The sequence below is a fragment of the Protopterus annectens genome, chromosome 14.part0 (genome assembly GCF_019279795.1).
Source record: "Protopterus annectens isolate FY-2018-M chromosome 14.part0, PAN1.0, whole genome shotgun sequence".
Taxonomy (NCBI): domain Eukaryota; kingdom Metazoa; phylum Chordata; order Ceratodontiformes; family Protopteridae; genus Protopterus; species Protopterus annectens.
Genome location: NC_056748.1, coordinates 657,822,696 through 657,834,101, shown reverse-complemented (window position 1 = coordinate 657,834,101; position 11,406 = coordinate 657,822,696). Strand labels below are relative to the sequence as shown.

Here is an 11,406-nt window from a genome sequence, read left to right as displayed (position 1 = left end):
CTTTTTTTTTAAACCCCAAAGGTGAAACCAGAAAAAAAAAAAAAAAAAAAGAAAAGAAAAAACACCAAACTGTACAGTAATACATGTGCATAATGTTATTGCAATAAAACTGTTTAAGTAAACACCCTGTAATGTGTATATGAAATTATTCTAAAGTACATTATTGTAAAGGAAATTTGGCAATAGACAGACAAGGACTTAGTGTCAAAAAATGTTCATCCTTATTGGAACCACTTAAGGGCACATCTCAAATTAAGAGACTCGTGCAATCCAGGAAGAAATTCCGCCTTCAGTTGTAACTGCCATTTCAATTCCTGTAACTGTAATTTACAGTCAGCATCACCAAAGAAAACTTCAATTTGTTCTAGTACTATAAACTTAAATAACCTGAAACCATTACATAAATCACTGTGTTTGCTAAGAGCATTCATATGGTCTTTGTTTCTGATGGCACCACAGTGCTCGTTTATTCTGTCACTCAATCTACGGACAGTTTTACCAACATCAAAATTAGCACATGTGGAACAGACTGCGCAATACACTACCATGGAAGAATTACAATCAAATCTCTTGCTGAAAGATACAGAAATATTACAATGTGGAAAAATATAAGTATCACCTTTTAGAATATATTTACAACACACATTCTCCACATTTATGCATTCCTTTAGTTGTAGCAACATTAAGTGCAGGTGTTAACTTGAACTGGTTGTCATTATTTTCAAAGAGAGCTTTCAGGGTTCTAGTCCTTTTATATGCAAACATAGGTGCAGACCCTAAATTCGTACCAATGTTTGGGTCAAAGTAAAATTTTCCAATTATCCATTAACACACATCTAAGATAAGTAAAGAAAAGCTAAGTGTGTGTGTGGACTCTATAATGCCTTTGTGAGTAGTACGAGTAGGAGAAAACCCATGTGTAACAATTGGTTTGAAAATAGTGGGTCTGTCTTCCGTAATCTGAGTTCTAATTGGGTCAATTAAAGACACAGGGTAATTTTTCTGTGTGAATAATATGGATAAAAAGTCACATTCTTTCTCATAAGCTGCAGTATCACTAGTTAATCCACACACCTTAATGAATTGACTGCGTACTACATTTCTGTTCATGAAAAACGGGTGGGAGCTATTGAAATCTAGGTAATCGTTCCTAAAAGTACTTTTTCTGTGAATAGATGATTCAAAACAATTGTTAACTGTGTTGATAGAAATGTTAATGTCCAAAACAGACACTATTACCGTGGTTACCTATTACAAATTTGAGAAAGCCAATACTTTCAGATAAACTGTCAACAAATACATTGAGCTGGTCCATATTACCTTCCCACAATTAGAAAATATCATCTATAAATCTTTTGTAACACTTCATAAGATAGTAACCAGGTAAATGAACTAAAGTGTCCGTTTCCCATTCTGTAATAACCAGGTTGGCAAACGCTGGGGCCATCTTAGTCCCCGTGGCTACTCCCCTAACTTGGTGGTTTATGTGTCCATTGAAATGGAAGAAGTTATTATCCAAAACAAGAGAAATAAGCGTAGCCAAATTATCGATCTGTTTCTTTGGAAACTTTGCATATTTATGTAAATAATGCTTGACGTATTCCACACCATCTGCATGAGGTATGCTAGTATTACAAGGCTACAATGTCCAAAGTTACAAGTATACAGTGAGACAAATCAATATCAGTATTATGTAATGTGTTTAAAAAGTCCCAGGAGTCTTTTATGTAATGGGGTGTTGCTTGTACCAATGGATTAAGGACCAAGTCAATATACTCAGCAATGTTCTCAGTTTTTGTCCTCCTATTAGATACTATCAGTCTGAATGGGGGATTTGTATAATTCTTATGAAGTTTGGGGATGCCAAATAATTTTCCTAAGCAAGGATTAGCAGACCACATGAATGTAAATTCTTCATCCGAAATGTAAAGATTGTCTTTTAAGTACTTTAGCGTGTTGTCCACATGGTCAAAATGTAAGTTCATCTGGCTGAAGTGACTGCCACCAGGAATAAGGATTTCCATGACAAGAATTTCAGATCACATGTAGCCGCAGGCTCAAAAGGGGGTAGAAAGAGACTGGAGAACCTGGGAGAGATTCCATGCCTCCACCAGCTGTCTGATGGGAGGTCTGCTGTGGAGTATTCCCTTGAGGATGGTCTTGCAAAATCGGGTGGAAATAAGTGCAACTCCATCTGACCCATTATTGAAGTTGGGAACAGCTGCTAAATGGACTCAAATGGTGGAAGCTGATGCACCACTGTCAAACAGGTCAGCAAGATAATGAAGAATACTAGCTACAGGAGCTGAGAACAGATCTAGCTTCTGATTATGTGACCAAATAGAGAATCTTTTCCATCTGTCCCTTTAAAGTTTTCTGGTGGATGGTTTATGTGAGGCCAGGATAATATCACAGACGGATGAAGAAAGGGTTTCCTGCCTGGCGACTAACGGAAGTGGAGAAACCAAACAGTCAGCTTGAGTGGACAGATTCGAGGGAGTTGGCCCTTGTGGGTGAGATATGAGGTCCTGATGAGTGTCTAGGATCCAAGGAGGTTGTAACAGATGAGGTCGGAGGAAGGGAAACCACACTTGATGAGGCCAGAACAGGCAATGAGGATCACTTTGCTTCTCAACCGAATAGCTTTCTTTAGAAAAAAAGGAATCAGGGGAATCGGAGGATAAGCATAAAGGAGATCCGTGGGCCAATCATGAATCTAAGCATCTCTCAGTGACTCCCCGTGAGGGCAAAAGAGGGCAAAGTAGCTGCTGCATTTTGTATTTGAGGGGGATGCGAAAAGACCACAGCATGGCTGGCCCAAATGGCTGAAGATTTCTGTCATCACACACGGATTGAGAGACCGCTCATGAGGACGGAGGATCCATCTGCTTAGCCTGTCCGCAATCACATTGGAGCTCCTCAGGATATGCGTTGCGATCAGAAAGCGGTTGGAAGCTATCGCCCACTGCCACATTCTCATGGCTTTGCGACATAGGGGGTATGATTTGGTCCCTTCCTGTTTATGTACCGGACAAATGACATGTTGCCCGACTGGATAGCAATCATTCCGGATGGAAGGAGCGGGTGGAAAGCTTGCAACGCCAATAGCACCGCTCCACTCCAGGACATTGATATGCAAGTTGACCTCTATACTGGATCACGTGCCCTGGACTGACTTTCCCTGGAAGTTGTCCCCCACCCTATCAGGGAAGCGTCCGTGGTCACCATGGCGCTGGGTTGGTGATCCTGGAAGGGGCGACACCAAAAATTTTCATTTGTACTCATCCACCAGAGGCAATCTTATTTGCAGGTGTTTGTGATTAGGATCTGTGAGCTCAGGGGGTGAAGACTGGATATCCACTGGGACTGAAGAAGCCATTGCTTGTAACCTGGCTAGGGGAACAATTGGGATGGTTGCAGCCACAGACCCCAGAGCCTGGAGAACGTCCCTTGCAGACACCTTTCTTTGACACAGTATCAACTGAACTTGTGCCTTTAATCTGAAGCCTGTGAGGAGGAAGAGAGACTAGACTTGATTGAGTGTTGAATATTGCCCCTATGAATTCCAGTTGTTGTGAGGGCTGAAGGTTGGATTTTTCCCAGTGGATAGTGATGTCCAGCGACACCGCTAATACTAGAGTGTAGCGAAGGGACCTGACCAGAAGGTGCTTGGTGGGGGCAGAGAGGAGCCAATCGTCTTGATACGGAAACACCTGGAATCCCTGAAGTCTCAGATGAGCTGTGACTACTGCTAGGCATTTCGTGAACACTGGGGGTCGTCGAGAGACCCAATGGCAGGGCTCTGAACTGGTAGTGATTGGCTCCCAGCCAGAAGTGAAGGAGACTCCTGGATCACCTGTCCATCTTGATGTGGTAATACGCATCCCGGAGGTCTAACGAGCACATCTGCACACCCTACCGAAGAAAGGGAAGGATGGATTGAATCGTGACCATGCAGAACTTGGTCTGAACCACTGATTTGTTTAGCTGGCTGAGATCAAAAATGGGTCTCCAATCCCCGGTCTTCTTTGGCACCGAAAAGAATCTTGAGTAGAACGCTGATCTGCACTGGTCTGGAGGGACCTGTTGGATGACTCGTTTTTGATGCAGCTTTCGTATCTCGGAAGCTGCCTCCTCCCTTTGACTGGGTAGAACATCGGGAAAGGATTTCAGAGGTCTTGGATAAGATTAGGTGAATGTGATAGCCTTTGGTAATGATTCTCTGCACCCGCTGATCGTTTGTAAGACAGCCAGGCAGTTCGGTGCCGAGAGAAATATGCCCCAACTACCTGCAGAGGAAAGCAATCGGGCAGCGGTTCAGGAGCGCTGATACGGTCTTCCCGAGAAGGGATCTCTGGAGTCCTGATTCAAGGGCCCCCTCTGCCCTGAAAGGGGCATCTTCCTTTATTGGAACCCCCTCTGTCCTCACCACGTGCGTCACAGAAAGGACCTTGAGACTTCTTGCGCCACATCTTCCCACTCCTCTGGTTCCTGGAAAAGGAACGCTGAGGTTTGGAAAAGCATAGGCCCATGACAGACAAGGTCTTCCCATCCTGCTTGCACCTGGCTAATGTATCCTTGACCTTAGCACCAAACAGAGCTGATGGTTCGGTAGGGGCATTTAAAAAGGAAGACTTGGAGTCCGCAAAGTCACAAATGCACATCCAGGCATGGTGTCTCATGACTATGCCTGCACCCGCAGCTCTAGCCACTCCTTCAGTTGCATGGGACAGCAACCTCATTGACGAATTGGATATTGACTCTATGGTGGCAAAAACTCTCTTCCCTAACGTGTCCACCACCCTTGACTCTATTGGGCAGGTGAACTGAAGGACTGTAAAACAATGGGGTTGATCCTCTGGAGGAGAGAGTATTTCATCTGATCTCCTGGGGATGGCCTGAATGGTATCAGGGTTCTTCCATGCCTACTGCACGGATGAGCTTGACCAACTCATCAGCGGGGGGGCGGTCACCCAAGAAGTAGAGGGCCGAGAGCAGAAGGCCTGCAGGAATAAAAATTCCTCCGAGGAAGGATTGGTGGGCTTCCAAGTACCCCTCTGTTTCAAGATTTCTAGGATGTCTCCAAATGAGACATTGTCAGGGGGCAACCGTGGGGATCCCTCCCCATCATCACAGTCCGTATCTTCCGTTAGGGACTCCGCTGGGGAGTCCATGTGTTTCCTCTTACACACCTGTTTTTGAGGTGTTTCTTCGGTGGGAGCATCCAAAGAGGACTCAAAGGGAAATACCCTGAACAGGAGTTTCATGGGCCTTGTGCTCTCGGAGTCCCTTTTGACAGCTGCGGCTCAGAGGGAACTGGTGGGATGACCGTCTTAGGAGGATTGCTGGAAGCAAGCACCCTTTCCATTACCCAGAAAGCAGGCCCACCTGAAAAGGAATGAGAGCCTGGAACCGAAGACAATTTCGGAACTGGGGTCACACTCCGCTCCACACAGTCAGCCCCCAGGGACAGAGCCTCAAGAACACTTGGGGCGGAGTCACCCAAATAGCCAAAGTCATTATCAGCAACACAGCCGGAACCGTGGCCAGAACTGAGGGTTCCACCCCCCCCCCCCAAGCATGAGATTGAGGAAGGGTGGATTCCGACTGAACCTGCACCCAAAGGGGCCGCGGAGCCTCAGACACTGTCGTCAGCACAGAGGAAAGGGGGTCCTCTTGTAGACGTCGGGAACTGAGAGATCCAAGGGAGGAGAGTATGTAGGGGTCACCAATGTAATAGACACAAAGCCCAGAATGGGATGGGGTCTAGAAATATTTGTAATTCCTCTGGCAGTAAGCAGCTGATCAAAAAGGCTCACCACATCCATTTCTGTAAGGCTCCTAGTGGACCTTACCAATGTCCCTGAGGGGGAATCAGGCCGGTCTAAAAAGGGACTGAAAGCTTTTCCGGCAAAATTATCTGCAGACAGAGTACTGGGTTCATGGTGCATCACAGAACGGCACAGATGATTCCAATTTTGGAAACCGGCAACAAAGGAATGATCAGATCAGAGAACAGGCTTGGAGCAGAGGTCACAGCTGGGGTGGAGGTCAATAACGGCTCCGAAGTTGTCGGAACCGACATCTGGACGGAAATGGGAGATGTCGGTGCTGAGATGGAGGCAGACAAACTGGTTGGAACCGAAGTTGTAGCTGGTGCTGTAGTCAGAGCTGGGACAGATGCCGATGAGGCAACCTCCGTATGAATCACTGGAACCAAACTCGGAGCAGAGGTGGTCAGAACTGAGGAGGCAGTACAGTGCTCAGAGGAACTCTTATGGGCCTTGTGCTTATGGCTTTTCCCCTATTACCGGCCGGTGAAGAGGGGTCTGATCGAGGACGTTTCTTGTCCACAGATGGGAGGGGATGAGACCTCAGACGCAGAAATAGCCTCCGAAAAAGGCTAAGGAAGCAGGACCTTAAAGATAGATTTATTTTGTCGCGCATTCAGCGTCCGCTGACTGAAGCTGGCACAAATATCACATGGAGGTTTCACAGATAAATGTTGTACCCCCAAACAGTACACACACTCTTCATTGAGGTCACTACTCGGGAGTTTACTACTGCAAGAAGAGCAATGTTTAAACCCCATAGTCCCCTTCTTCTCAGAAAGGATAGGAAACACACACACAAACAGAAGGAAGTGAACAAAAGGAAAGAGGGAAATACCAACAATGGTATTGGGAATACCCAGGGGTAGAAGAGCTAATACAAACAATGGTACGAAAGGAAATATCTGCAGGTAGAGCAGAGTGTAGTAAAGATACAAGAAATTAAACTGACAGGAAAAAATCCACAAAAACTTGTAAAATTTAGAAAAATATAACCATTGCAGAGCTCAGTGAAACGCTGCTATACGGCTGTGCAGCACACGAGATCGGAGGTAACTGAGTGAAGGGCATTGTGGGTAGCAGCATAGCTCTAGAGGTTTTGGTGCACGTAAGCTTGGTATAAGGCGGACTCAGTTGCGAAGGCTCGGAACCGAACCATCAGTGATGAATAGGAAGAAGATTAACAACTTCGGATCTAAATTTAGGTCCCGGGGGGAGAGGTTCTCTTACTGGAGGTCTTAAAAGGGTAGTACCTCTTAGGAATGCTTTACATAGCCTATGGGACATGATGTTGGAGCCAATTTCTCCCACAAAAGTTAAAAATGACGGCCAGCTGAACCCAGATAGTAGCTGCAGCTGCTCCTCGCACAAAGGTTTCATCAAGAAATTCGGGAATCTTTGAAATGGGTGCAATAAAAGGATCAATTTTGTTTTTGTTTGCCCAACAAGAGAACCTCTTCCATTTACTAGCATAAAGTTTCCCTGTAGTGGGCTTTTGGGAGGAAATCAAAACGTGTTGAACTGCCGGATAAACATCGGGAAGCCTGGCGAATACCAGAAGTGGAGAAACCAAGCTGTCAGCTTGAGAGTTTAAATGGAAGGGTGGCGAGCACTAGACTAATGCATCAGATCATCTGGAAATGGATCCAAGGCTCCCCTTGCAGATGAGGCCAAAGGAATGGGAACCACATCTAATGAGGCCAGTAAGGGGCAATGAGGATTAACTTGCAACCCAATAACTGTGCTTTCTGAAGAACCTTGGGGAACAGGGAAAATGGTGAAAAGGTGTACAGCAGTCTCGGGGGCCAATCGTGAACAAGTGTGTCCCTGGGTGACTGTCCCGGTGGTGGGACTAGAGCAAAGTACCTTCTGCATTTGCTGTTGAGGGGAGTGGCAAACAGATCACAGCATGGCTGGCCCGATTTGCAAAAAATCAAGTCCGCAACTTCCTGTTTCAGGGACCTCTCACGAGGCATTAGAAAATCCCTGCTGAACTTGTCCGCTATCACGTTGGATTTCCCTGGGATGTGCGTTGCAACCAGAAAGCGCTGGGAAACATCGCCCATTGCCATACTCAGAGCCTCTCGACAAGGGATAAAACCTGGTTCCGCCCAGTTTGTTGATGTACCATACTACCGACATTGTCTGTCTGAATTGCTATAGTCTCTGTAGCTAGAGAGTCTTGAAGTGCTTGCAACTCCAGAAGAACCCCTCTCATCTCTAGGACATTGATGCGCAAGTGATACTAGTGTTCCTGCCAAGTCCCTTGAACAGTCTGTCCCACATAATGCCCCCCCCATCCTATCTGGGAAGCATCCATGGTCACTGTGGCTATGGGTTGGGGGGGTTAGAAACGGTCTGCCCATTGACACCAGAGGGGTGTGAAGCCAGCATGCTAAGTTCTTCTTGCAAGATACCGTGATCGAAATCTGATGCGACATTGGTAAATCCTGGAATGACCATCGAGCAAAAAGGAGCCACTGCTGAATTCTCATGTGGATGCGCGCCATAGGGACCAGAGTAATTGCTGAAGCCATCAAACCAAAAACCTTGAGGACAAATCTTGCCTGGATTCGCTTGTTTGCCATGAGGACTGAAACTTGACGAATAGTTAACATCCTTTTGTGAAGCAGTTTTGCTATCATGGCCCTTTTGTACAAATCTACCCCTATAAATGTAACATACTGACAAGGCAACAAAGCAGATTTTTCGTACTTTATGGTGATGCCTAGTTGTGTACAAGTGTGAATAGTGGAGTCCCGTGCCTCGATCAGTTGATGCTTGGTGGTGGCAGTGAGGAACCAGTCGCCTAGATATGGAAATACTTGGTATCATAGACGCTTCAGGTGAGCCGTGACTACTGCCATGCATTTGGTGAACACCCTGGGGGGCTGTGGTGAGATCAAAGGGCAGAGCTCTGAACTGGTGATGACTGGCTCCCAGCCAGAAGCATAGATACCTCCTGGATCGCCTGTCCATTTTTATGTGGTAGTACATATCCTGGAGATCGATAGAGCACATCCAATTGTCCTGACCAAAAAAGGTAAGAATCGACTCCAGTGTTACCATCCAGAACTTTTTCTTGACTGATTTGTTCAGTTTGCTGAGATCCAAAGTGGGCCTCCAGTCTCCTGTCATTTTTAGAACTAAAAAGAACCTTGAGTAAGTGCCGGATTCGATTTGGTCCGCGGGGACTTTCTGGATGACTTTTTTCTAGCAACCTTTGAACTTCTAGGTTTGCTTGATCCCGAAGACTGGGTGGAACATCTGGGATTGACTGTTTTCTTGTAGGGGGTGGTTGGGAGAAGGGAATTTTGTAACCCCTGGATATTATCGATAGTACCCATGTATCTTCAGTGATTATTCGCCAAGCTCTTGGGTACAAGGATAATCTGTGTCTGACTGCCTCCACAGGCAGACAGTTGGGCCTCCTTTCAGGAGGCGCTGGAAGGGCCTGCTAGAGAAAGTATCTGTTGGCCCAATTCTGTGGACCCCCCCCTGCCGCGAGATCTGCATCTCCTGTTATTTCCCCTCTGCCCCTGGGGAAAAAAATCTCCAAGTGTGTCAGGCGCAACTCCCTGAGATTTCTGGAACCACATCTTCCCGCTCTTCTAACCTTTGGGTTAAGGTCTAGAGGGAGCAGAAAAACCTACTCCCACGGCAGAGAATTTTGCCATCCCGTTCACACCTGATAAGAATCTCTTTTACCTGAGACCCGAACAGGGATGAGCTGTCAAAATGGGTGCTGGTAAAGGACTTGAAGGGGTCCACAAATTGACAAAGGCGTATCCAGGAGTGTCTACGCAAGGTAACCCCTGTGCCTGCTGCCCTACGTGCTCCATCTGCTGTGTAAGAGATCAGCCGCATGGAGCAGTTAACTACAGAAGTCAAGGTCACAAGCTGTGAAGCCACCTTGCCCGCAGCTTCTTCAGCTGTAGGATCCTGTAGGGCATCTCCCAACTCTTTAGGAGATCCCTCTTAAGGCATGTAAAGTGGGGCAAAGAATTCAGCAACCTGAGAGTAAAGGCCACTGAAGAAAACCTACACTTCCTACACCTGTCCATTGTATGGGCCTCTTTGTTCGGCAGATCTCAGCCAGTTCTTTCTTGGTGGTTACTGCCACCACCATAGCATCAACAGGCACACCCTTTGATAGAAAAAGCTTATCTTGAGCAGTTAGGAATTTACTGAGCCTCCTCGGAACTGGTTCCATAGTCTCTGGAGAGCTCCACGCCTTGAGACTGACTAGGGCCAGCAGTGGGTCAAAAGGCAGAGACACCCAAGAGGTGAAGGGTCGGGAACCAAATGCATCCAGGTACACAGACTCGTCCAGCCACCCCTCGAAGGATTTCCAAGATGTCTGAAAAAGAGACATCCTCAGAGGGGGACCGTGGGGACCCTTCTGAGTCCTCCAAGTCAGTGTCTGAAGTGAGGGAGTGAGGGGAGTCCAAATGCTTCCTCTTGCATTTTTTTCTTCAGAGGGACCTCCTCTGAGAGGAGCTCTGGGGAGGTTTTGGAAGAGGTGGGGTCACCCAATGGGCATCCTGGAGCATGGGTTCCCTACGCTTGGGGGAGGGAGGGGGTACGGAGGCAGACACTGGTGCCAAAGGAGTAGGAGACAATGGAGCTGAGTGTGGAGTGGTCTCAGAGGACAGCACAATCATCACCTCGAAGGCACTGCGTTCCCGGCCCAAGAGAGTCCCTGGCTCTGAAGAGACCGGAGATCTCTGAACAGAAGGTGATGGCTCCGAGGCCAATGTAGGAGCAGAGCTCACCTGTGCTGAAGCTCAGAGGGAAAGTGGGGTCAGACATGGGTCTGGATGCCACTTCCCCCTCGGAGACTACGAGAGAGCATTGGCCCCCAGATCCCTCAATAGACTGAGTTAATGAGGAGATCGGAGCAGTAGTCAGAACAGCGAGACTGGTGGTAATTGGAACAGACTGTTCCACCACAACGACTTCCATGCACTCTGGCTCCGAACTCAAGGGAGTCGGAGGAGGAATCGATAAATGTGTTGGTTGGACTGTTGGCACCACCTTCCTTATGGGCTGGGCTCGATAATTTCACTAATGCCAATGTCTTCAGAAGCCTCTTCACCACCCCCTCCACATCATCATCAGAAAGACTCCTGGATGATGAGAGGAATGGGTGGAACACCGATGACTGCCCGTCACAGATTGCAAAAGTGTTGACTGTAGAAAAGACTGCACCAGTTTCAGAGAGGGAGACCTGGTTCTCTTGTGAGCCCTGACTGACTCCGAGACTACTGATGGAGCTGCCAGAGAAGGTGCTTTGTCGGAGCCAACACTCAGATCAAACAAACCCGAAGTTTTATTTGCTTTGGATGACTAGGATGATGGCATAGCGGACTTGTCCTGTTTTTTGACTGGCTGAGTACCCTCAGAAGAAGCATCGAAGGGGTTCTTCAATAAGCCTCGCAGAATCAACTTATTTTTCCTCTCCTGCAGAACCCAAGAATTGAAGGCATGACATATGGTACATGAGTCCTGTATGTGGACAGCCTCTAAGCAATAAACACAACTCGTGTGCCCTTCCATAAGGGACAACTTTTGG

At 47.1% G+C, this 11,406-nt stretch overlaps 1 protein-coding gene across 1 annotated transcript in view; it reads left to right on the top strand.

The window, feature by feature from the left end:
* The window catches only part of BICC1 (BicC family RNA binding protein 1), a 1,908,684-nt gene that overhangs the window by 1,259,879 nt on the left and 637,399 nt on the right, over positions 1–11,406 (top strand). The window contains exon 13 of the mRNA XM_044056407.1: positions 8,564–8,592. Coding sequence (XP_043912342.1) covers positions 8,564–8,592 — 29 coding nt within the window. The remainder of the gene's footprint in view (positions 1–8,563; positions 8,593–11,406) is intronic.